Source organism: Cervus canadensis, chromosome 2 (assembly GCF_019320065.1).
Source record: "Cervus canadensis isolate Bull #8, Minnesota chromosome 2, ASM1932006v1, whole genome shotgun sequence".
Taxonomy (NCBI): domain Eukaryota; kingdom Metazoa; phylum Chordata; class Mammalia; order Artiodactyla; family Cervidae; genus Cervus; species Cervus canadensis.
Window position 1 is genome coordinate 14,158,375 of NC_057387.1, and position 26,301 is coordinate 14,184,675.

Sequence of the window (26,301 nt, forward strand, 5' to 3'; positions counted from 1 at the left end):
GTAGTTTGATTTAGTTATCTGAGTTGTGGTAGAAAGTTAAGCAATGTTCAGTTTATGGAGAACCTTAGATTTGATTTTTAATCTGTCAAAAAAGAAAGGTCAGAAAGTTTTAAGCAGGAAATCAGTAGAAACTGATTTGGATTTTAGAAATATTATTTTGATTTAATGCCAGTTTAATGTATTGATTTCGGTGGGTAAAGAGAGCAAGATTGGAGGCATAGGAAATAATAACTTGGCTTGAGTCATTTTTTTAAAGAAATTATTCCATTGCTAGTTTGCCAATAATGGATAACATGTTTCAGGAACTGTTGATTTGTATTGAGTGTGTGCCAGTCCCTGTACTTGGATAATATCCACCGTATGGTGAAGGTAAAATGTTGGCTCTTGACAAGGTTATTCAGAAAGATTTATCAGTATCCAAAATGTTCATTACCTACCTAAATAATGTAGGTCTTTGTGCAGAGAGAATTATGTAAGCACATCTTTTAGATGTTCTGTTTTGTTGCTTTAGTTAGTCTTTCATATTATTTTTGAGATTAGAATACCGTTTTCTTTATGAAGGTCTTCTATTTATTTTGGTATCTTATGACAATTAAGATTAGAAGAAGCATTGAAAGGAAAGCACCAAGAATCAAAAAGAAAGTGTAGAAAAAAAAGGCTTGAGGATTTAGATTTTGAGAAAACTGTGTAGGATTGTCCAGGAAAGTATGAGAAAAACCAGGAAAGTCTTGTGTTTCAGAAACAAGGGAAGAGTCAAGAAGGAGTGACTGGTCCACAGTGTCATGTGCTGGTGGTTATGAAACATTATTTGCTTGAAGCAGAAAAGTAGGAGATTGCATTTCAGTTTAGTTCTCATCTTGGAATACGTTTGCCTTCTCCTTTTGTTTGTCTGTTACTTTCTTCAGTTGACCTTGAAGAACTTGGGGGCTAGGGGTGCTAAACCAATGTGCAGTGAAAAATCTGACTGGAAGTTTTGACTGTCCCTAAACTTAACTACTAGTAGTCTACTGTTGAAGGCTTAGCAATAAATAATTGATTAGCATGTATTTTGTATGTAATGTGTTTTATATACTATATTCTTACAATAAAGTAAGCTAGAGAAAAGAAAATATTATTAAGAAAATCACAAGGAAGACAAAATACATTTTTATACTACTGTTTTATCCATACCTCCAAATGTACGTTTGTGTTAATCTGTTTACAAGATGAATTATCTGTCAGTAGTATTATCTCACATGACACAGAATACTGTAGACGTACATGTCACAAGCACTGGATATGAAAAATGAAAAGATAATGTGAAAAAGAAATTCATGTTTATTTACTGGTATAAGGATAATGAAGAAACAACACTGACAGCTTGATGATAGCCTAGTGTAACTGATAGAATTGCTTCACAGTACTCTTGCCTAGAGATAAATGAATTGTTACAGAAATTTTATGGCATACAGTATTATAGTCATTAAAAAATTAAGATGATGGCATCAGATCCCATCACTTTATGGCAAACAGAAGGGGGAAAAGTGAAAGCAGTGAAAGACTTTTATTATCTTGGGCTCCAAAATCACTGCGGACAGTGACTGCAGCTATGAAGTTAGAAGATGTTTGCTCCTTGAAAGGAAAGCTATGACAAACCTAGACAGCATATTAAAATGCAGAGACATTGCTTTGCCGACAAAGGTCCATACAGTTAAAGCTAATGAAGAAGCAGCAATATGATGGCTTGATGTAATTGATAAAATTGCTTCACAGTACCCTGCCTATACACTGATGAAAGAATTGTTACAAAATTTTTATGGCATACAATAATATTATACATAATATTACATAATACATAATATTACAGTCATTAAAAAAAACTTAAGATCCTGCCATCCCCTCCCAATCACTTTATGGCAAATAGAAGGGGAAAAAGTGGAAGCAGTAACATTTGTTTTTTTGGGCTTCAAAATCACTGCAGATGGTGACTGCAGCCATGAAATTAAAAGACATTTGCCCCTTGGGAGACAAAGTATTAAAAAGCAGAGACATCACTTTGCCGACAAAAGTCCATATAGTCAAAGCTCTGGTGTTTCCAATATTCATGTATAGATGTCAGAGTTGGACCGTAAAGAAGGCCATGTGCCGAAGAATTGATGATTTTGAACTGTTGGGACTGAATGGAGATCCAACCAGTCAATTCTAAAGGAAGTCAACCCTGAATATTCACTGGAAGGACTGATGCTGAAATTGAAGTGCCAGTACTTTGGCCACCTGCTGTGAAGAGCTGACTCATTGGAAAAGACCCTGATACTGGGAAAGATTGAGGGCAGAAGGAGAAAGGAGCAGCAGAGAATGAGATGATTAGATAGCAGTGGACATGAATTGGAGCCATCTCTTGGAGACAGTGGAGGACAGTGGAGCCTGAGGTGGTGCAGTCCTTGGGGTCGCAGAGAGTTTGATATGACTGAGCACCTGAACAACAACATTACAGTCATGTTCATGAACAGGATTGGAAACACTGTTAAATTTTTTGTAATTGTGAAAGATTGATACAGGGTTTCTCTAATTACAAGAGAGAGGCATACTGTATGATAATGTAATTCTTTGAAAGCGTAATTATAGTGAAGTGAAATGAAGATGCTCAGTCGTGTCCAACTCTTTGCGACCCCATGGACTGTAGCCCACCAGGCTCCTCCATCTGTAGGATTGTCCAGGCAAGAGTAATGGAGTGGGTTGCCATTTCCTTCTCCAGGGGATCTTCCCAACTCAGGGATTGAACCTGGGTCTCCTGCATTGCAGGCAGATTCTTTACTGTCTGAGCAACCAGGGAAACCCTAGCACATAGTTAATTTTATGTTATATCACTCACTTTATGCCTATGTAAGGATAGGTTATCCATTTCAATACAAGTCTTGCACAAGATTTTCTAATACTTGGGCAATGATAATGATGATGACACAAAAAACATCTCATGCACTTCTTGCCATACAATTATTAAATTTTCACACAAAGGCAAACACATCCACCACAGGTAAATTTATTAACTGTTGGCATGATGACTGTTCATTAAGTGATAATGGATCTTCATAAAGGCCTTTATCTTCTTTGTCTTCACATTGAATCAGCTGAAGAGGAAGAGGAGAAAGAAGGGGGTTTGGTCTTGCTCTCCCAGGGGTGGCAGAAGCAGAAGAGGTGGTGGAGGAGGAAGGGGCGGCCGAGAGTATAACTTCATGGAAATACATTTATAATTTCTGTCTGACTTTTTGCCTTTTCATTTCTCCTAATATGTTTCTGTATGGTGCAATCCCTCTCCCCACTACATGCTTTGGTTTCAGAGTCTATATATCATGAAGGCTTCATGTAAAAGAAATCAAAAGGAGTCTTGAATAATCAGAACTCTTCTGCCAGATTGTCTAATTAATCAGTTTGTTTTCTGACACAGCTTCTCCTCTGTCTTCTTGCTCATGGTGTGGCACTGGTCTGGAAGCACTCATCTCCATCAGGTCATCTTCTGTTAATTGTTCTGGTGTGCTGTCTGTTAGCTCTTGAATTTCTCTAAGATCCAAAAGTTGAATCTTTACCCCCATATTTTCTGGGCTATATTCACAATCTCTTTCATGATTGGCTCTGTTGTAAATCCTGTGGATTCACGTATGACATCTGAACACGGTTTTCTCCAGTGGGGATTTATTGTTTCAGGTTTGATGGCTTTCTTGGGTTTTTCTTTAACAGCGATGGCATCTTCAATAGTGCAGTCCTTCCTCCAGACTTACATTCTCTTCAGCGAGGACTGTTCTGTAGCATTGATAATCCTTTCCATAGCGTATCATGTATAATGAGGCTTAAAGATCCTTATGACTGCTGATCTCAAGGCTGAATTAGATATGTGTTCGGAGGCGAGTTGACCACTTAAGACACCTTCAGTGTTGAATTCACTGGGTTCTGGGTGGCCAGGGGCATTGTCCAGTATCAAAAGAAGCTTAAAAAACCAGGTATTTCCTGACTTCAGGGACAAAGCATTAATGAAACCAATCCAGAGAAAGGGCCTTCGTTTTTTTTTTATATCCAAAGACTGGTAACTCCTGTTCTATCTTTTTCTTTCAAGGGTCTGGGGGTGAGCAGCTTAATAGAGAAGGGCAGTCCTGGTCATAAACCTGACTGCATTTTCACAGAACAGTAGACTTAGCCTCTCCCTTCCTGCCTTGAATCCTGGTGTTTGCTTTTCTTTCTTACTAGTTAATGTCCTTTGTGGCTTTTTTCCCCCCCTCTTCCAGATTAGGGCATTTTCATCTGCACTAAAAACCTGTTCAGGCAGATATTCATTCTCCGTGATTTTCTTAATGCCATGTGGGAACTTGCCTGCTGTCTCTGCATTAGCAGAGGCTGCTTCTCCTGTTATCTTGACAGTTTTTAAGCCAAACCTCTTTCTAAAATTATCAATCCATCCTTTGTTGGCATGAAATTCTCCAGCCTCAGATACTTCACCTTCCTTTTGCTTTGAATTGTTATATAATGACTTTATTTTTTTCTCAAATCATATTAGATAGGCATGCCTTTCTTATAGTAATCGTGCACTCACATAAAAGCTGCCTTTTCAGTATGAGATAAAAAGGTGTTTTCTGTAAAGCACAAGGTTTTTGTACCTGCTGGCATAGCTGCAGCTATGGCTTCATGAATTTCCTTTTCTTTTTTATAATGGTCCTTACACTGGCTTCATTTATCTTGAAATGGTGGGAAATCGCAGCTGTAGATCACAGTCTCTGGTACATATCAGGCAATTTAGCGTTTTCTTGTAATGTCATGACTGTGCTTCTGCACTTCAGCTAGCAACAGGAGGTAACTATGAAATTATTGCAGAAGTACAGTGTATGCCACAGTTAATTTTATGCAGTTATGATTTCATACTGAATCTTTATGTTTGTATTTCTCTGAGTGGCACTTTGTGTGGTCTGTGTTTGCATAAGTTTTGATAAATTTTAACTTTTAGAGTCGATTTGTGTATATTTTAATGACAGTTAATGATAAAGTAGACTAGTATCTACATGTAGTTTGTGTTCATGACATACCTAACTTTCTCTTAAATGTTTTGTATTCTAGACTGTGGTTTGTCTGAGAGTGTTTTCGAATTGTTGCACACCCCCTTCCATTTTTCCAATAAATTTATTGAAAAAACTCTGCATATAAGTGGACCCATGTAGTTCAATTCCATGTTGTTTAAGAGTCAGCTGTAATTTCTCAGTGAGATCCACCTCATTGAGGATTGACTTTCTTGCTTTGTATTCCATATGGTTTTATATGTCCTTTTAAATGCTCATCTGTCTCATAATTGCTTATTTATTTCTTGTCTTCTCCGCTAGACTGTGAGTTTCTCATGAATTTTGTATTATTTATTGCCTTTGAGCAAGTGTTTTTCATGGTGCTGACAATATTTGCTGAAGAGTAGACTTTTCTGGGATGCCTGAATGGAGGGTCCTCCTTTCTAGTCATAGCGTTCTGTGATTATAAGTAAAAACTGGGATAGAATTTTAATTTTGTTTCTACCCCTTGTTGTCTTACGTTATCATGTTTAATTACAGTCCTTTTAAGAGGACTTATGCGGATGATAAAAATTTAAAAACAAAAAAGCTTAGAATCACAGAGTCAGGAATGCTTCTGTGATTATGTATGTTTTCCTCCCACGTAAGCATTTGTTCATAGCTTCTCTGATGTGACCTTTCAGTCTGTTCAGGAACCTCTGGTGACAGGGAGTTCATCAGTTCTGCAGATGCTGTGTCCTTCTCTTGAACACCTCCTCAATTAACATTTTCCTTACTAAACCTGAATCTTTTATATTTCTCTGTTTTTCCTTTGTTCCTAAAAAATGTTACTTACTACCAAGTGTACATAGTATACTGTTTCTTTTCCTACATTTTTTCTTTACTATGCCAAACATACCAAGTTTCTTCAGTTCTCTAAGTGTCAGACTTTCCACACTTCAACACCCAAATTGCCTTCCTCTGGATATTAGCCTTTATTTTTAAGAAAATTTCTCCCACAATACATGTTTGTTTTTTTTTTAATTTAATTTTATTTATTTATTTTTTCATTTATTTTCATTAGTTGGAGGCTAATTACTTTACAGTATTGTAGTGGTTTTTGCCATACATTGACATGAATCAGCCATGGATTTACATGTGTTCCCCATCCCGATCCCCCCTCCCGCCTCCCTCCCCATCCCATCCCTCTGGTTTTTTATGAAACTTTTCAAACATGTGGACACCCATATACCCGGGCTTCCCCAGTGGCTCAGCAGTAAAGAATCTGTCTGCAGTACAGGAGTTGCAGGAGATAGGGTTCAGTCCCTGGGTTGGTAAGATCCCCTGGAAGAGGGCATGGCAACCCACCGTAGTATTCTTGCCTGGAGAATCCGATGGATGGAGGATCCTGATGGGCTACAGTCCATAGGGTTGCAAAGAGTTGGACACAACTGAAGCGACTTAGCACACACACACTCACCCATATACCCACCGCCTAGCTTCTGCAGTTAAGTTTTCATATATTAACTTAATTATGCAGCTCTCCATCTATTTCTCTATCCATCTTTTAATCCTTTTTTTTTTAAGCATTTCGTAGTGAGTTGTGGATATCTAAACATTTCAGCATGCATATCATTAATTAGAACTCAGTATTGTTTACAGATTTTAGGTAAATGTATACATACTGCAGTATAGAAATCTTTAGTGTACCATTCAGTGAGGTTTGTCGTGCCTCTTTGTTAGGGGGTGTACTCAACCCCTAGGAAGATAGAGATTCATCACCCCAAAAAGCACCTACTTGTCCCTCCAGATCAGTCCCCACATCATCCTCCCTGGTGAAATCACTTCTATTTTCTTGTATCATAGATTAGACTTGCCTCTTTTAAAACTTCATGTAAATGGAATCATAGTATGTGTTATGTATTCTATGTATGTAATGTTATGTAATTCTATGTAATCATAGTATTCTGTTATGTAAAGCATCTTTCACTTAGCATGATGTTTCTGAGATTCATGAATATTGCTTGTATTACTTAATTTCCTTCCTTTTTATCGTTGAGTAGGATTCCAGTGTATAAATATACCAATTTGTTTATTTGTCATCAATCCCCAGGTGTTGATGGACTCCTGGGTTCTTTCTAATTTCTAGCTATCTTGAATAAAGATAGCTCTGAGCTTTCTTTAAAAGTTTTGTGGACAAATGTTTCATATATTTTGGGTCAGCTCTCTAGGGGAGGAATCATTGGTCATAAAGTAGATCTATACTTAGTTTTCTGTGAAATTGCCAGACCTTTTGTCAAAGTGTCTTTCCTTGTACATTGTTTCTAGAGTTCCAGTTGCTGCACATCCTCACCAACATTTAGATTTTATTTTTTTAATGTGCTGTTGAGAAGGACTTTTACAGTGATGATCCTACTCTGCTGTGATTCAGTGATATGCTTGCCTTCTTGGTCACAAGCACTGTTTTGGAGCCATTGTGTCATATTGATCTTTGTGTGCACTTAAGAAACTGATTTTTCAAAATCCTAAATGTAAGACTTTAAATTTATCCCTATTATATTTCATCCAATTAATTTGAGAAAATTAGAACTCTGAATCCGTCATCTGTTGGTCTGGTGATCCCTTTTAGCTTTATATTATTTGTAGATTGGATAAGTGTGTTTTAGGTTGTGGATGGGATTGCTGAATAGTTCAGGCCCAAAGATAGAGTCCTTTGACACAGTACTGGAGACTTCTCTCTTGATTCCGTTCAGTAGGATAGACCAACAGACTATGAATTTATCTCATTATAAAATCATCTAGCTTACATTTTTGTTTGTTTTCTCACTAGAATTTAAGCTTCATGAGAGTAAGTTTCTGTCATGTATCTGAGCATCTAGAACAGAGATTAAGGCATATAGTTGTTCAATAAATGTTTTTAAATGAATGAGTGAATGATGGATATTAATACATATGAAGATTTTTGTCAAAAGCCTTGCTGAAAAAAGCTTTCTTTGTCTTCTTGACATTCCCTGTATTGCAAAATGAAATAAACATGTGCCAACAACGTACTGTTTGGCTTTTTTGCAGAAAAGGAAGTGAATGAACTGATGGAAGAGCTGTTTGAAACTGTGAGTAATGATCTTTGAATGAGAACTCTGGATACTAAAGCTCTGGATTCTATACTGAAGAACTTTGGATTCTAAAGCAAGCTCTGTCCTTTGGTCTCAGGGCCCCTCTCTCCCGAACAGTGGTCTGACCAACCCATTCTCCTTTTAGTCCACCCAGGAGAGAATGTAATGACAGGAGATTTTGGTAGCTAATAAACTTTGTTTATCCATATCTTAGTAAAGTTTTCCTTAAGCTTTTAGATAGCCTCTTCAACTATCACATGGTACATCCTTAAAGATTTCAAACTAATTTTAGATTATTCTGAGCACAGATAATTCCCTTTCTTGTACATTTCTCTCTTGAAAGATAATCTGATCATTTTGAGTTATCTGTGGTGTGTCTTTACCACTACAAGGTGATAGACTGAGAAACTTTTTTTCTGGCATAAAGATGTGTGAAACTGTGTGTGAGCCCAGAAGTGAGAGAGATTCCAATGCAAGCTCTTTCTGTGTCCTGTAAAGCAGTCTTCATTTTCCCCTGTCACTGCTGAAGTGACTTTTACATGCCCATTCCCCAAGAAAATCCTTCTTTTCCTTTGCCCTCAGTTTCAAGACGAGATGGGATTCTCCAACATGGAAGATGATGGCCCAGAAGAGGAGGAACGTGTGGCTGAGCCTCGCCCTAACTTTAACACCCCTCAAGCCTTACGGTAGGCTAACCAAAGACCTGGAGACCTGGAGTAGAGGAAAAGTGTATGTCTGAGAGGGAGTTTTGAGAAGTTTTGGTTAATAATTTCCCATCCCTGACTACCTGCTGTTACTGATATAAGGATGCTGAGCCACATGGGGGTGTTGGGTGTGAAGTGAATAATTCTCCTCCTTATGGGGCAGTGCAGCTCTAGACCAAGCTGTATCTGTTTGGGAAGGGAGGAAAAGCAGTAGCTGGCATCCACAGCAGCTTCTCCAGGTGAGTGGTGCTGGAGAGGTGTGTAGGACTCTGCGTGGCCAGCCACAGAAGCTACCCCAAAATTTAATATCCACTATGTCCCTTTTGTTCTTCTGTTTGCTGTTAACATCTAGTAAAAGTTAATGAACCTTTGTTAGTCTCCAGGGTATTAATTGAGCAAACCATGAAGCACCTTCAGTAATGTCCTGGAGTCTGAAATATGTTTACTGTCCTCTTCACATGAATTAGCCCTTCTGTTGTCCCACCCAGAAGGTAGACGCTTTAATTTTTCCCCCTATATTTGTGATGAGTTTGCAGATTTCATCTGTACTTTATTGTTATCCATTCTGAGTAGCAGCATACTGTCATTAGGTACTGGCTAGATGTCAGGGTACGGTTTGTGCCATGGGTAGAACAAAGCAAAACTCCAGGACTCATAGCCTTTAATTAGTCCCGTGGTTTAACTAGAGAGCTCTGGATCCACCTGAAAGCTAGACCTTCAGGTAACGTGCGATTTAGTGAAAAAGACAAGGTATACTAACCAATGCGTAAAAGTCAGAAGTATCAGCCATTATCCATTACATTAAATACCATAATATAACCACAAAAGAAGTCTCAAGAGTTCCTTTTTCCCCCTCAGGTTTGTTGAGTTATAATTGGCAACTAAGGTTGTAAAGCGTTGAAAGTGCACAGTGTGATGATTTGATATACATATCAATTGCAGAGGATTTCCCCAATGAAGTTAATTAATAATTCTGTCACCTTACATATTTACCTCTTTTTTTTGGAGAACATTTTCAAGATATCTTACTGGTATTTTGACCACTTCTCCCAACATTTCATAGAAAAAAATCCTAGTGTAGCAGAATAGAACCTGAGCACTTTTTATCATGGGATTTGATCAGTAAACATATTTCATTTCACTAGTCACCTCTGTGTATGAACTTTTAAAATTTGGGAATTACACAACTACTTAAAAATTCTTATTCCAGTTCAGTTACCTTCTGACATTCAGTTGCTCTGCTTGGGCGGATGCTGCTTTTTTTCAGCTGGAAATGCAAACCTAGCTTAATATTTGACTAAATAAAATATCACATGGAAAGTGCATTAACTGTGCTCCACTTATTAACTGTCCATCCAAGTAATTCTTGCTAAAATCAGGTGCAGGCTCTTTTTCATTATCTAGCTTTTTTCCTGCTTCTGTTCTTCTGTTCCTCTGCTAGTTATGCAGATAATCCAGAGTTTTCAGTTCTCAGTAAAACTGTACAGAGGACAATCTCATTCTTTAGATTTTCACCGTGTGCCTGCCCATACTTGCAGTAAATACTGTAAAAGGAAACATAATTTTTATCCTCAGAGGCTATTGAAAAAAATAGATTATCATTTAGCTATTGCTACAATCTAGAGGATTTTTTGAATTACAATAACCTGCTGGTCATAGCTGCTTGAGCTGGTTGTATCCTGGTTTCATAGAATAGCAGCCTGAGTGTCTTATTCTGTCTCTCCCTCAGAACTAGCATTTGGATTCTTACTTTGGCCCCCAACAGAGTCTCTCTCTCTCTCTCAGGAAGTGGGGGTGAGAGGGTAGCAATTGAAAGCTTGGAGGAGGAATTTATTTAGGGGGCTAATGCTTGGTAGGGTAATGCTTGAACCACCTTCTCGCTATTTATCTAAGCTGCCATGTGCTTTAGGGCTTCCCAGGTGGCACTAGTGGTAAAGAACCTGCCAGCCAATACAGGAGACGCAAGAAACGTGGGTTCAATCCATGTTTTAGGAAGAGCCCCTGGAGTTAGGAAATGGCAACCCACTCCAGTATCCTTGCCTGAGAAATCCCATGGATAGAGGAGCCTTGTGGGCTACAATCTATAAGGTCGCAAAGAGTCAGACAGGACTAAAGTGACTTAGCATGCGTGTAGGCACCATATGTTTCAGTTTATGCCTTTTCTACTCCATGCGAGAAAGTCTTTCAGTTTTTAAGAAAGGAAGTCAGGGTAGCCTGAATGGATAGGAGCTAGAGAACAGGAGAAACTGGACCTGGGGTCCAGTTTGGGAGTAGCAGCTAGCTTAGAGAACAGATGTGCTTTGGGAAGATTCTGTATCACCATTAAGAATAAGTCCCAGATTAATGTAACTGTCAGTGGGATGCAAAAATCGTGGATTCCCATTAGCTCCTTGGCTGCTTTGTTATCCAGACATTACCCTATGTTTAGATTTTAGTTTAATTTCACCTTCATTAGTATATTACTTAGCGTACTGATTGTAGAAGAATAGGTGGGGGATGATTCAGAACCATCTTATTTGAATCTGTGCTAACAACTATGGGAGAAGATTTGGGTAGGCTAGGAGTTTGCCTCTTGGCTAAAGTGAGACTTGAGGATTAGCAGTAGATGGAAGTTGCTCAGACTGGCTTAGCCCATGGTAGGAAGAAACTGGATGTGTTTTGGATCTGTGAAAATATTCAAATCCAGTCATCTCCCTGTGGGGGATAGGTTTGAGGAACCACTGGCCAACTTACTAAATGAGCAACATCGCACCGTGAAGGAGCTACTTGAACAGCTGAAGATGAAAAAATCTTCAGCCAAACAGCAGCAGGAAGTAGAGAGGGTTAAACCCCAGAGGGAGAAGGTTCATCAGACTCTGATTCTAGACCCAGCACAGAGGAAGAGGCTCCAGCAGCAGATGCAGCAGGTAAGACTCTTCTTGGTAATGTTAATATTGGATCATCTTCATGTTTTGAGATGAAGCCAAAAATTAGCAGCTTGTGAAAGTCAGAAATAGATGTCTTGGTAACCATTGAAACCACAGGACCGCAGCATCTTCATGTCAGTCAGGACCTTGAAAGGCCACCATGTTCATGTCTTTATGGCTCAGGTCAGAATGCATATCAGGACTCTGATAGTTTTCAGAATGATAGATTTCAAAGAATCTTTAGTAATCCTTTCTGAATTTCACAGCTTAACTGCCAGAGTAGTTTTTTGTTTTTTTTTTTCTTTTTTTCTTTTATAATCTTAGTCCCTCTAGTTTGAAGTTAAATTTCCCCTGGTTTTGTCAGTTTGTTCAGGTGGAACACATCTGAGAAAAAACATTTATACCAAGATACTATGTTGTTCTCATAATCTCTCTGCAGAGTAAAACATGTAGGATAAAGTCACTAACATCTTGGTAAGGTCTTCTGGGTTTCTGAGATGACAATATCATAACATGTCACACTGTATTATTTTCTTTCCCTCCTCAGCATGTTCAGCTCTTGACGCAAATTCACCTTCTCACCAGTTCCAACCCAAATCTCAGTTCGGAGGCCAGTACCACCAGGATATTTCTTGTAAGGTTTCAGATATCCCTAATCTAAAGAATTGTGTATGCAGTTAGTTAGGAAGTCATTTCTCACAGATGTTGACTCATCATAAGCTACATTTATTCTTCTCTCCTGTTTGTATTGGTAGATATTCGTATGATTTCCTGTGTTTGCTGTGAAAACATAAGTTACTGCTTCCCAGGAAAGGACAGAGAGTGTATTCAATTGTCTCTGACTGTTTCTCTTAGACCTTTTTATTGGGTGCTCTTTTCCTCACCTGTAGATCCTCCCATCTTAGGCTTTTGTACTTCTCTTCTTTTTATTGAATTCATTATTTATTAAGCTTGATATCATTGTTTTATGTATAAAATTAATTTTGCTTATGGCATTTTGGAATATTTTGGAGGAAGGGCTTTTAATTTCAAATTTTTAGGAATTCCTTGGCAGTCCAGTGGTGTAGGATTCATTGCTTTCACTGTTGGGGCCCAGGTTCATTCCCTTATTGGGGAGCTAAATAAGATCCGGTGAGCAACAGGGAATGACCAAGGAAAATTCACATTTTAAAATCTGAACTTTGGGGCAGTAATAGCGATATTCTTTGCCTCTTGGGTAATTCTCTCTGGAATCTGAGGTGCTTCATTGTTAGAACATCCTTGGATAATCAGCAGATTATGTTTCCCTCTTACTGTGTTCAGGGAATCATGAGAAATACTTTGTTCTAGGTGTTATTCAGAGAAACAAACGAACTATTATTATTATTATTTTCTTTTTTTAAGTAATGGCGCTCACTCTTGAGGATTTTAATTCCAGCTGGGGAGCTAGAATATACATCCAAAAGGCTGAAGACCTCTGAGACTGAGAATAAAACAGGAACAAATTAATGTATCACAGATGCCTAAACATCTGAGGACTCATCAGAAGAGCAGTCTTAATGGAAAAACGTTAATTAGGAAAGTCCTTTTGATGATTTTTATCTGTTTTTATCCTATTGTAGGAAGGACAGTTTTTCTCTCAGAGGCTAAGGGATACTGGTATTAATTGTCTGGAACTTAGATGTCCTTTGTGTCCTGTTTTCCCAGAAAGAACTGGGAACCTTTGCTCAAAGCTCCATCGCCCTCCATCATCAGTTCAACCCCAAGTTTCAGACCTTGTTCCAACCCTGTAACCTGATGGGAGCCATGAAGCTTATTGAAGACTTCAGCACACATGTCAGCGTTGACTGGAGTCCTCGTAAAACTGTCAAGAAGACTGGTAGGGACAGATGGGTCTGCTTTTTTACTTGCAGTGCGAGGTGTTCGTCTTACCCCACAGATCATTTCCTGGGGATAATTTCCTAGGGTTGGAGGAGACAGGGTATTTGTAGTTTCTTCCTTCTCTCTCTTATCCTTCCTGTGTGTTCATTACCTAAATTCTAGAACTAGGTAATAATACTTGGGTTTAAGTAGAGGATGGAGTCAGTGAACAGGACAGGGGTGTGGGAGGTAGAGATGTGGCACTCATTGCTAATAATTGGACTTAAATAGATATGAGGGTAAGTATTAGGAGTCAGGTCAAGACAGACTGGTATCAAGATAAAGACGAAAGTCAAGTGGTAAAGTCAGGTTGTGTTTATAAGGTTTTTACTCTCTTCTTCATTAAGATCATTTTATTTCCCATGATTATAGTAGTATTTCCAATTATGTTGACTTGGGAGTTAGGAACAAAGTAAAAATGTCGTACATTTGCCTGTTCAGTATTTTAAAGAAATTTCCAGGTTTGATTTCTACCATTCATTGGTTTAGTAGTTTTAAGTAAATATTTGCCATTCCGTTAAATGAAATATTTGTTTCTGATTTGTTCCTAGTTTAGCAAATTAGTTGTGGTTTGGTCTGGGTTTGGATTTGTCTTTAGATTTGATTTTAAATCCCTGACTCTTACAATTCAATAGAATATAGTTGAATTTAAGGGCATTATGTGATAGACACAGAGTACTTTTTTAGTTATATGTTGGTAATGAAAACTTAACACCAGACTACAGTTATAACTTGGGCTTTGAAGGTGGGTCTGTGGTAAAGAATCAGCCTGCCAGTGGAGATGCAGGTTCAGTTCCTGGGTCGAGAAGATCTCCTGGAGTGGGAAATGGCAACCCATTCCAGTATTCTTGCGTTGGAGAATCCTTTGATGAGAGGAGCCTAGCGGGCTACAGTGATAGGATTGCAAAGAGTTGGATGCAACTGAGTGTGCGTGCATAGTTATAAGTTACCTGTGTAGTGTCTTGTGTTTTTCTTCTGGGGATATAAAAATAACATTTCTGCAAGCAGAAATATGGCTCTAGAGGTATTTATCTCTGGAAAGACAGAAATGCCTGGAATTGAGAGGCTTAGACAGCAAGATAGAAATGAATGAGACTGAATAGTCTCATCCTCTTTATGGTTTATTTTGTTCCCAACCTCATGAGGAATCTGGGAGAATTTAATGAAAGTTAAGTAAGAATCAGATAAAAATTTGGAATACCAGATTTGTGAGGGAGATTAAAGAAGTTGGAATCTTATCCTGGAAGAATGCATTGTTGAAGGTCACTTTTCCTTCAAGGATTTAAAGGGGGAAGGAGGTAAAAATTTTTTGAGCATATACTATCTGCCAGGTATTACTTGGTACTTTATAAGTGTTTTTGTTACTTAGTGTGTTAAGTGTTCCACATAGGAAGCAAAAAGACAATCAATTTTTAACGTTTAGGTACATGTTAGATTGAGAATGATTGTGGAGACTTTTGGGAGGTGGGTGTGTGTATGGAAGGGCATCACGTTAGGTAGGGTTGGCTCTCTTTAAATGCCAAGATGCATTCGGAAGCTTTTGTGAAGCCCTCTTTTGTTCTGGAGTTTCATTTATTATGCATTTTTTTCTTATAGCCTGTAAATTGCCCTGTTTGCCAAAGCAAGTGGCTTGGATCCTAGCCACTAGCAAGGTTTTCATGTATCCAGAGTTACTTCCAGTGTGTTCTCTGAAGGCCAAGAATCCCCAGGATAAGATTTTCTTCACCAAAGCAGAAGACAAGTAAGGATTTACTGGGTGGGGATAAAAGTACAAAATACACTGAGAAGACCTGTATAATAAGGAATGGACACAGAGGCAAGCAGTGTAGATGGACGTAGGTCTGTAGTATGTGCGTGTTCCAGCGGTGCCAAATACAGCTCTTTTTAGGGGATGGCATACACGTTTTGGAAACATTTTAAGTTGTTTTTTGTCTTTTATAGTAAAAACTAACCTCATAATCCTGTTAGTGGATAATTTTCAAGGAAAACATTTTTATCCATTATCCTGACAACCCTTACACAATAATTTTTCTCTCTGTATTTCTTATGTAACTGTTGGCAATTTAAGTATAATTTTGTTTGCTTTTTTTAACTTAATATATTCATGACCTTTTTTTCTGCATTCCATGCTGTAGCATTGTCTTTTTTTTTTGTCTCTGTGTATTGTCCTTCCAGGCAGTATTAAGGGCCCTATCACAGTCCTTTTGTTTGCTGCTTTTCCGTCCCTCTCTTGTTTAGCTGTTCTAAATGAGGCTTCACCAAGGATCTTTGTGCACAGGGCTTTTGAAACTCTTTGAGTTTTTATCACTTTGGGTAAATTCTCAAGAGTGAGGTTATTCGATAACAGTTATAAACACTTTCCTGGCTCTTGATGTGTGTTTCCCCACTGCCATCAGCAAATATGTATACAGGTAACTGTAATTGAGTATGTTATGTTGTGAGATAGTGTTGGTGTGGATTTAATATGTCTAACATGGTGCCCAATATTCATTTTATATCTGTTTTATTAGGGCCGTCCTCCTTCCCTCAAACTTTGTTTGTATTGTTACTGTAAAGCACATCACGTTGTGACATTTATTAGTGACTTATGCTTGGTTTTCCCTCTTCTCACTTGATGGGAACTCCTTATTGAGTCTTATTCTCATAGTCCTTCTTAGTACTCAGTAATTACCTGAAATTTTCTGTTAAGTTTCCATTAATGTGTACAAGACTTAGATGTAGAAGTAGGTTGTAGGGTGTGGAGTTTGTCTGGGAGGCTTTTCAGCAGGATGGACTGTCAAGCGAGATTGAGTGTCCCCACCCGCTTCTCAGTTTGTTGGCTTTAGGACTGAAGCACTTTGAAGGGACGGAGTTTCCCAAGCCTCTGATCAGCAAGTACCTTCTCACTTGCAAGACTGCCCACCAGCTGACAGTGAGAATCAAGAACCTCAACATGAACAGAGCTCCTGACAACATCATTAAAGTAAGTGCTCCCTGCACGCTCCGCCGGGCACCTTGGCTGAGTGCAGCCTTTCCTTTTCTTTTTCTCAGTCTCAGTGAATAGCCTTTTATCTAACGCTAGCCCCTCCTAACTGCCCACTAGCCCTCTTTCCTTTCCAATGACATTGATCTATTATTTTCCTATGGAGAACCATCTTCGTCTGTTATGGATGTTTCCGCTAAATTGTTCAAATGTAAAAATACTTATCAAATTTGTTTTCCTCTAGCTATTCATTTTTTTTTTCCCACTCTAAACCTTCTTCAAAGAGTAGGCAACAGTCCACTTATATCCTTCTTAATTATTTATACTTGGATATTTATATCAAAATTATAAAGTATACTTTAAAGTGGGGGTCCCCAGTCCACAGACTGATACTGGTCCATAGCCTGTTAGGAACCGGGCTGCACAGCAGGAGGTGAATGGCAGGCTAGAGAGCTAAGCTTCATCTGTATTTATAGCTGTTCTCCATTGCTCACATACAGCCTGAGCTCCACCTCCTGTCACATCAGCGGTGGTTGTAGATTCTCAAAGGAGCACAAACCCCACTGTGAACCGCATGCACAGGAGGGTCTCAGTTGCCAGCTTCTTATGAGAATTATCCTAAAACCATCCCATGGGTCCCCCACCGACATCCTTCCACAGAACTGGTCCCTGGTGCCAGAAAGGTTGGGGACCACGGCTCTAAAGAGTAAAAAAATCTCTGTGAATCTTATCATGAAAAACAATCATTTTTCTCCCTATTTCCTGCTTAGCAAGGTTTCTGCAGGGATGGTCCATTTACCTCTATATCTAGGATCTAGGTAGCATGCTTAGAATTGCTACCAGTTGATTTTTTGGATTTAGGCCTTCTCTGTTAAACTGAAATCATGAAAGATGAAGACAGTTCTCTCCACACTCTCTCACTGCTTCACCTCAGTTATATCACAGTGTAAGTTGGATTTTTTTCCAGAGTTATTATAAGCAGTATGTAAAAACTCCTCACAGCTGAGCCAGGTAGTGTATCGTGATTACTTTGCTTTTCCTGCTGAATATTTTGTTTCTCTTGGAGTGAATGATTGCATTTTTGGAGGGTGAGTGGGACTTGGTTTTTTTATGTATTTATTACCAGTTTATCATTAACATTTATTTAAGTTTTATAAATCTCTTTTCAGCGTTTTCAGGTATTTTACGTTCTCTGCTGTCACCTTCATCTTCCTGAAGAAGTCCCCAGAGTGCTGTGATCCTGCTCCACTTTACCCATGCTGCTCTCTTGGCTTGCTGCACTAATAATGTCTTCTCTGGCTTTTTCTTCACGATTTTCCTGGGGTTTCATTTCACCTCTTATTTGTGTTGGATCTTCTTCTTTCTTTAAAAATATTTTTTATTTATTTTTTGGCTGTGCTGGTTCTTCGTTGCTTCACAGGCTTTTCTCTAGTTGTGCCGAGTTGGGGCTACCCTGCATTTGTGGTGTGTGGGCTTCTCACTGCAGGGGCTTTTCTTGTTTTAGGTCACGAACTGCAGGCCATGTGGGCTTCGGTAGTTGTAGCACGCGGGCTCAGAAGCATTGGCGTGGGACTAGTTGCCCTGCGGCATGTGGAATGTTCTAGGAGTAGAGATTGAACCTGTGTCCCGTGCATTGTCCGGTGGGTTCTTAGCCTCTGGACCATCGGGGAAGTCCGGATCGTCTTATTTCTGAATCCCACAACTTTTTGGCCTTGTTTTAGTAGAGCACATCCTATCTTTGAGAAAAAAATTTTTAGATTTATATTGCTTATGTTCATGGTGTATCATGACATGACTTGACCAATGCAGTTTCCTAGTTTGGCTATTGTGCTGTATACCTAGTTTTTATATATAACTATTGTTACTTTGTAACAAATGTACATAAGACCTGTCAATGAAACTATAATTATTCAAAATTAAAAGTATGAAATATGTCTGTGTTCTTTTCTCCCACTTCAGTGGGTTTAACATTCTAGGTTGAAAATCACTTTGGTCAGAACAATTTAAGGACTCCATTTTCTTCTAGTTTCTAGGACTGGCTCTCGAAAGTTGATCTTCTTTTGACTCTTGAACCTTTATATGACACGTGTTTTTTTCTCTTCCTCTAGGAGTACATAGGATTTTCTTTTTTCTCCGGTGTTTTGAAATTCATGATAATATATATACCTTACTATGTGTCTGGTCTTACTAATTATGCCAGGTACTTGATAAACTTTAGTTTGGAAACTCACAGGTTCCAGTGTTGGGAAATGTCCTTGAGTTTTGCATTGCTGGTTTCCTCCCCATCTTTTGGTCTGCTGTCTCCTTCTGTGGCTCAGTGGTCAGATGGTAGACCCCTCAGGCTAGTCTTCTCATCTTATCTTTCTTCTTTTCTCCCATCCCTCTGTCTTCTTGCTGTATTTTCTGGGATAGTATTTCATCTTTTTTTTCTAACCCTTCTGCTGAGGTGAGTCATTACTTCTTCTGTCATAATATCTGATAGCTTTTGTTGTTGTTGTTTAGAATATTCTTTAATAGCCGGTTGCAGAGGCCTGTGGGCTATCTCTCCTTTTAGACTTTCATCTTTAAAAATTTCCTATCTGTTGTTTTCATGGGGATTCAAGAGGGAATAGAGACAAATGGATGTGTTTAATCTGCCTGTTTGTTTGTTTGTTTTCTTTTATAATTTACTTATTTATTTTTCTGTGCTAGGTCTTTGTTGCTGTGTGAGCTGTTCTCTAGGTTGTGTTGAGTGGGGGCTGCTCTAGTTGCTACACACAGGCTTCTCATTGCGGTGGCTTCTCTTGTGGAGCACAGGCTGTCGGGAATGCAGGCTTCAGTTGTTGCTGCTATTGGCCTCTAGAGCACAGGGTCAGTAGTTGTGGTGATGGGCTTAGTTGCCTTGAGGCATGTGGGATCTTAATTCCCTGAGCAGGGATTGAACCTAGTCCCCTGCACTGGAAGGTTGATCCTTCACCACTTGACCACCAGGGAAGTCCCTCATCATTGATTTGTACTTGACTCTCTCTTCCACCGCCTGTGAGCTCCTTGAGAGCAGGGATCGCCTCCTTGTTTGCATGCTCGGCTTGTAACACACTGCCTAGTGCTTATTGTCAGTGTAAGCTCATTCTGAAAATGGAACTGTCAGTCTTTCTGTTCTTTCTTTCCCTTCCAGTATTCCTTGCACCATTATTTGCTTGAAAGGAAGCTTCCATGTGGTCAGGATAAGGATTAATGAGGCACTCCCATTGCAGCTGCTGAGAGGAGCAAATTTTCCATGACTCTAACCATCCGCTTCCTTTTCTCTGTGACCTAAACTTTTCTGGTGACCAGAATAGAGCTTATTGGAAGATACTAAGTAATGATAAAATATTTGTTAATTGGAGATTAGCTTAATTTGAAATACAGAGCAGTCAGTATATGCTATTTGCGTGTGTGTGTAAGTTTCTCAGACTGCTGCCCACCACATTCCCCAACCTGATGAGAGCAGTTTCTAGAAGGAATGTGACTTTTCCTTTATTTATTTCTTCACACTCAGTTTTATAAGAAGACCAAACAGCTGCCCATCTTAATGAAGTGCTGTGAAGAGATCCAGCCGCATCAGTGGAAGCCGCCTGTAGAGAGGGAAGAACACCGGCTTCCGTTCTGGTTAAAGGTACAGCCCTCCTCCTCGGTGTGTCGGGAGCAGAAGGTCACCATGAGCCCGGCAAGAACATCAAGGAAGGGCTGCTTTCCATCTCTGCTGCTTTAGCTGTAGAACTAGGACTTAAGAAATCTTCAGTCACCATTCCTCTCCTATTTCTCCACCTCCCTCCCTCCCCCACCGGTGATTCTCTAACCTTTTAAAAATAGTGGTTAAAATGATAGTTTCTTAAAGGAAATTCAGGGAGTTTCTAGAGTATAAAATTGGGATATAGTCTTCTTAGAAATATCTGCTGTTCTGTAGAAAAATCCTTCTTAAAAGATGTCTTAAGACTGTCCTGTAAAGGCATCTAATATCTGCTGCCAAGTCAGTTTAGTCGTTTCCGACTCTGTGCGACCCCATAGACGGCAGCCCACCAGGCTCCCCCGTCCCCGGGATTCTCCAGGCAAAAATACTGGAGTGGGTTGCCATTTCCTTCTCCAATGCATGAAAGTGAAAAGTGAAAGTGAAGTCACTCAGTCATGTCCGACTCTTAGCAATCCCACAGACTGCCTACCAGGCTCCTCCGTCCATGGGATTTTCCAGGCAAGAGTACTGGAGTGGGGTGCCATTGCCTTCTCCACCTAATATCTAGAAAGCCCAATTATTTTTACCTAATTCTGGCATGGGGTATATCTGAGTGTTCTTATTCCCATTAGGCCAGTCTGCCGTCCATCCAGGAGGAACTGCGGCACATAGCTGGTGGTGCCAGAGAGGCAGGAAATGTGACCGGAACCACTGAGATCACCTCAGACCCAGGCCTGGGAAAAGGCAGCTCGGAACTGGAGAGTGAAACTCGGTATCCACTGCTACTGCCTAAGGGTGTAGTCCTGAAGCTGAAGCCAGTTGCCAACCGTTTTTCTAGGAAGGCTTGGAGACAGAAGCGGTCCTCCACCCTGAAGCCCTTTTTTTTCGGACCCAGCCCCTCTCTCCAGCCTAGCTCCAGCTCTGGGAAGACACCAGCTAGGTCAGCTCACTCAGAAGCCCCTCCAAGCAAAATGGTGGTCCGGATTCCTCCCCTGATCCAGCCAGCCACGGTCTTACAGGCAGTGCCAGGTGGCCCTCCTCTGGGGGTCCCCGGGGGGGACAGTTTTGAGTCTCCAGCAGCACTGCCAGCTACAGCTGCTGAGGCCAGGACCAGCTTCCCTCTGCCTGAGCCGCAGACCCTGCTCTCCTCCGCCCCTGTGCCGAAGCTAATGCTGCCTTCACTTGCTTCTTCGAAATTTCGAAAGCCGTGTGTGAAACGGAGAGCCTCCAAGAGAAAGGGACCCAAGGCCTCTCTCTGTCTGAAGCCTGCCCCTCTCATCCACCCTGCGCCCGTGTTCTTCACTGTCCCCGCCACCACCGTGAAGGTTGTGAGCCTCGGCAGCGGCTGCAACATGGTGCAGCCTGTCGGTGCAGCGGTGGCCCGGAGTCCTCAGACCATCCCCATCACCACCCTGCTGGTTAACCCTACTGCCTTCCCCTGTGCGTTGAACCAGCCCCTTGTGGCCTCCTCCATCCCCCCCTTAATTGTCTCTGGCCCCTCTGTGAATCTCTCTGTACCATCCACCCCTGAAGATAAAGCCCCCGTGAATGTGGACACAGGTTGTCCTTTGGCTGAGGGGAAAAATGCCTTTCCAGGCCTCGAACCCAAAGTAGAACCTCGGGAACCGTCTCCTGTCTGTGCTGCCGTCTTCCCCAAAGAGGAGCACAGCCCAGGGCCTCCAGCTACAGACAGAGCGTGCCAGGAGCAGCTGTCGGAGAGCAGTGCCTGTGGCTGGACCACTGTGAAAACAGAGGAGGGGAGGCAGGCCCCTGAACCCCTGCCTCAGGGCTTCCGGGAATCTCTGCACACTTGCCCTGAGGATTTAGAGGAAATCGTTAAGACGGAACCTAAAGATCCTGGGCAGGACACCTTTGGTGGATCCCTGGAGCAGGACAGCCATGATGAAATCAAAGAAGAACACTCTGTGGAGTTGGACACTGGCTTCCCAAGTGGGGAGTCAAGCGGGCCTAGAGAGGGGAAGAAACAGACAGGCCTACAACAGGAGGAGAGGAGTCAAGCAGCTCAAACCCTTTCGGCTTCTCAAGAGCCTCCTGGGGAAGGAAACTCAGGAGATGTGAGCAAAGGGTCCCCAAGGGACGCTTCCTTCTCCACTGACCCTGAAATGGTGCTTAGCAGCCCCCTGGGGAAGCCCGAAGACCTATCCAGCGTTGATGGTCAGTCAGTGGGGACCCCAGCAGGACCAGAAACTGCAGGAGAGAAGGATGGGCCAGAGGAAGAGGAAGAAGAGGACTTTGATGACCTTACCCAGGATGAGGAAGATGAGATGTCATCAGCCTCTGAGGAATCTGTACTTTCTGTCCCAGAACTCCAGGTGAGAGTTGGGCACTCTTCTCCAATATTTTGTGGATTCAGTAATAGATTTAATTTATTGATAGGCCACCGGCTTGCTTTTTGCACTAGAGATAGTTGTAAAATCATTTTTGACTTTTGAATGTATTACTGAGCATAGTTTGGGAGTTGAGGTGAGAGGAGAGGGAGTTAAATGTTACATATTATATTTGATTTAAACTCATTTAAACATTAAATTGAATCTCCTGAGCACAATTTAAATGACTAAAAAAAGAAAAGGATCATAAGTATGGACCCTGGCAAAGGAAAATTACTTTCAGGGGAGACCTTCAAATCTACTCAGGGACTCCCTGGTGTCCAGTGGTTAGCACTGGGTGCTTTCACTGCTCGGAACTGGGTTCGATTTCTGGTCAGGAAACTGTTGACTGAAAAATTAATCACAACCTCAAAGTAGAGAGTTATTTTATTTGGTGGGAATGTTAAGGATTCTGAGCTTGGGAGGCAGCATCTCAGTTCTCTGAGAAAACTGTTCTGAAGAAGCAGGGCGGGAGTCAGGCTATATACAGTTTGCAACAAAGAGGGTAGGAAATCTAAACATCAAAGATTATTATTAAGTAGTAAGGAGAACCAGATATCAGGTCAAGTTAAGGAATTTAGTGTTCTTCTGTGTGTGGCAAGATGGAGCCTCTGGGCTCACTGAATTCATTGCTTTCATATGCACCTGACCTATCTGGGACCAAATCCTGTTTCCTGTCACCTTAAAGGGTGGCAAGGATGGTGGTTGGTTGCTCTTGCATGACACCCAGTCCCCTCCAGTTCCTCACCAGTCACCGGGCATTGGCATCTTCCTTGTGTTCACTTTTGAGAGCCCTCATTCACATTAGGAGGCCATGAATCACCGATAGCTGTGACATTTTTTGTCCCCCGATACGGCAAAAAATATTTCATTTCACAGAACTAACATCCCTCAAGCTGTACAGTGTGGCCAAAAAACAAAACCAAAAAACCCCAATAACCCCTAAAACCCATCTGCTTCTCACTCTCCCTCACCAGTTGATTAGCCTCAGTTCCTTCTGAAAAACTCTGTGCAGTCAGCCCGTGGTGAGCTATTACAGCCCTCATGCACACTCTTTGGGGGGGGTTTGCAGGAAACAATGGAGAAACTGACTTGGCTTGCATCTGAAAGGCGCATGAGTCAGGAGGGTGAGTCTGAGGAAGAGAACTCCCAGGAAGAGAATTCTGAGCCTGAGGAGGAAGAGGAAGAAGAAGCAGAAGGAATGGAAAACCTGCAGAAGGAGGATGAAATGATGGACGAAGCCATCGGAGACCCTGCCGAGAAGCCTCCTGCCACCTTTGCCTCCCCAAAGGCTGCTCCAGAAGTGGAGACCAGCAGGACCCCACCAGGTAAGTAGGACGGGTCTGAGTGGGGGCGGGTCTCAGGAGGCCTCATTGACTCAGGGACATGTGCAGAGTGGCTAGCTTATAAAACAGGTGCCAGTTCCCAGAAGAAATCCTTTGGATCGCGCCTGCCAGTCACCCTTCTCCCAAATAGATGTTTTAATCTGCTGCCGTTGCAGAGAAGAGATGCTCAGAAATTTAAAATTTGACTCTGCTATCAGCATATCAGCTGCTAGATTTGTACTCTGTTTATGCAGGTTTTTTTACTGGTTCTTAATTCACATGTTATGTATTAGGTCAAGAGCTATGTTTATTTCAAAAAGTGCTGCTTGTTCCTTACCAGGACATAATCCCTGGGAGCCCAGCATCAGACCACACTCACTCTTCAGACTTCTGTGTTCAATATGTAGTAGCTAAGCAGCTCATTATCATCCCAGTTGATGCAGTCATCAACAGTTGATGCTTTTCTCCCAGATTACTATGTAATGATGATTAGGGGAGTTGATGGGGGGGGTGCATTTGATGAGTTGGGAAGAGCAGAGGTTGCAGGGATAGAGAAACAGTTGTTTTCATGTGTATCCTAAGGAGAGAGCATCAAAGCTGCAGGAAAGGGCCGGAGTAATCATCGCGCCCGCAGCAAGCGGGGCAGTCGGGCCCGGGCCAGCAAGGACACCTCCAAGCTGCTGCTGCTGTATGACGAGGACATCCTCGAGCGAGACCCCCTCCGGGAGCAGAAGGATCTGGCCTTTGCTCAGGCTTATCTGAGCAGGGTAGGCAAATGCTGCTTCCTGTTCCTGCCAGCCCCTCTGTTTTTAAAATGAAGTCTGCCTTTCAGGCTGCACAGTAGCCTTCTATGCTTCTACCTTTGTTTTCCTGGAGATACCAAAGGAACTGTGTGAGTGAAACCACAAGGACACTGAGTTCAGTTTTCAGCCGATTTATTATTCCTGCCCAGCATACTACCCCTCTGTTGCCCTGAAACCGGGGAAAGGTGATGTCACCATCATCCCTGAGAGAGTAGACTGATAAGGACCTTACCTGAGCCTTTGGCTTTGGAGGAACAACATGTGGTACACTGACCAGAAAGTGGACCTCAGTGATCTTTAGAGTCATGAACCTGCGTGTTTTTCGCAGTGGTCCCTATCTCATTCTTTTGGTAACCACCTAATTCTTTATACCCCCAGCAAGTGGAGTTCTAGCAATAATAATCATGGGTTTTCTTATTCCTGATATTTTCCTAACACTCCTAATTTATGTATTATTTACCCTCAATGATACCATGCTGAAATATATGTACCAAGCACTCCTTATCTATTTCAACATGGAGGTGAAACCTGGAAGGAGAGGTCCAGGCTGTGAGCTAGAGAAAAGTTTACCTGATTTTGCGGGTAGCACTGTGGTCCCTGGAAAATAGAAATTTTCCCACTCCTCACTGTCAGAAAAAGAGCTCTGCCTTGCTCATGGCGCTGTGGCTTCCATTAATCATCAGATCTTAGGACCTGTCAGAGGAGTAGCCTCTGACGGATAATCTGGAGCTCTTTAACAGTAACTCTTCCTCCTTCTCCCATCGTTTCTTGGGGCCCAATGAAAGGGGATTGGATGATTGAAAGTCCTCTCACATAGGTCCGAGAAGCCCTGCAGCACATCCCTGGCAAGTATGAAGACTTCCTTCAGGTCATCTATGAGTTTGAGTCAAGCACTCAGAGGCAGACAGCTGTGGATCTCTACAAGAGCCTGCAAATTCTGCTCCAAGACTGGCCTCAGCTGTTGAAGGACTTTGCTGCTTTCCTGTTACCTGAGCAAGCACTGGCCTGTGGATTAGTAAGTAGAGAGCGGGGCAAAGACCACACACGAGGATCCCTGGGTCAGAGCAAGACTAGGCGTGGGTAGTGTTGATCAGGACTGTTCCAGACGCCTGGCTGTTTCCATAGATAGCTTTCCCCTAGTCCAGGGTCACAAGAGCCTCCTCCTTTTCAAGGGATGGTCTCCCCAACTCCTGTTATCTCCATGAAGAGTGAAGGGTTTGACCTTTGTTGCCAGTGGAGACCTTAGGTACATCATAACTCTTTGCTCCTCACTGTTGCAAAACAGGCTTTCATTCAACAAATATTTATTGAGAAACTGCTGTTTTAGGCAGAGTTCTAGATACTAGAAATGTAATAATTATAAAACTAAAATCCTTGCCTTCATGGAGCCTATATTCTCATGGGGAAAGTCAGGTGTTATATATGTTATAAAAGTGATAAAAGATATAAATAGTAAAGTATATTGAATGCTTTATAGTGATAATGTTGCAGTTTTTTTTTTGTAAATGTTGCAGTTT

At 41.3% G+C, this 26,301-nt stretch overlaps 1 protein-coding gene across 5 annotated transcripts in view; it reads left to right on the forward strand.

The window, feature by feature from the left end:
• The window catches only part of GON4L (gon-4 like), an 88,740-nt gene that overhangs the window by 51,464 nt on the left and 10,975 nt on the right, over positions 1–26,301 (forward strand). For 4 of the 5 annotated variants that reach the window (XM_043454220.1, XM_043454244.1, XM_043454227.1 and 1 more), the window contains exons 13-24: positions 8,067–8,107; positions 8,693–8,796; positions 11,522–11,720; positions 12,268–12,354; positions 13,407–13,578; positions 15,216–15,360; positions 16,431–16,581; positions 20,099–20,215; positions 20,902–22,602; positions 23,729–23,984; positions 24,564–24,748; positions 25,602–25,799. In XM_043454220.1, coding sequence (XP_043310155.1) covers positions 8,067–8,107; positions 8,693–8,796; positions 11,522–11,720; positions 12,268–12,354; positions 13,407–13,578; positions 15,216–15,360; positions 16,431–16,581; positions 20,099–20,215; positions 20,902–22,602; positions 23,729–23,984; positions 24,564–24,748; positions 25,602–25,799 — 3,356 coding nt within the window. Of the gene's footprint in view, positions 1–8,066; positions 8,108–8,692; positions 8,797–11,521; positions 11,721–12,267; positions 12,355–13,406; positions 13,579–15,215; positions 15,361–16,430; positions 16,582–20,098; positions 20,216–20,901; positions 22,603–23,728; positions 23,985–24,563; positions 24,749–25,601; positions 25,800–26,301 lie in introns of those variants that run through there. The other variant, XM_043454247.1, reaches the window with a different exon arrangement.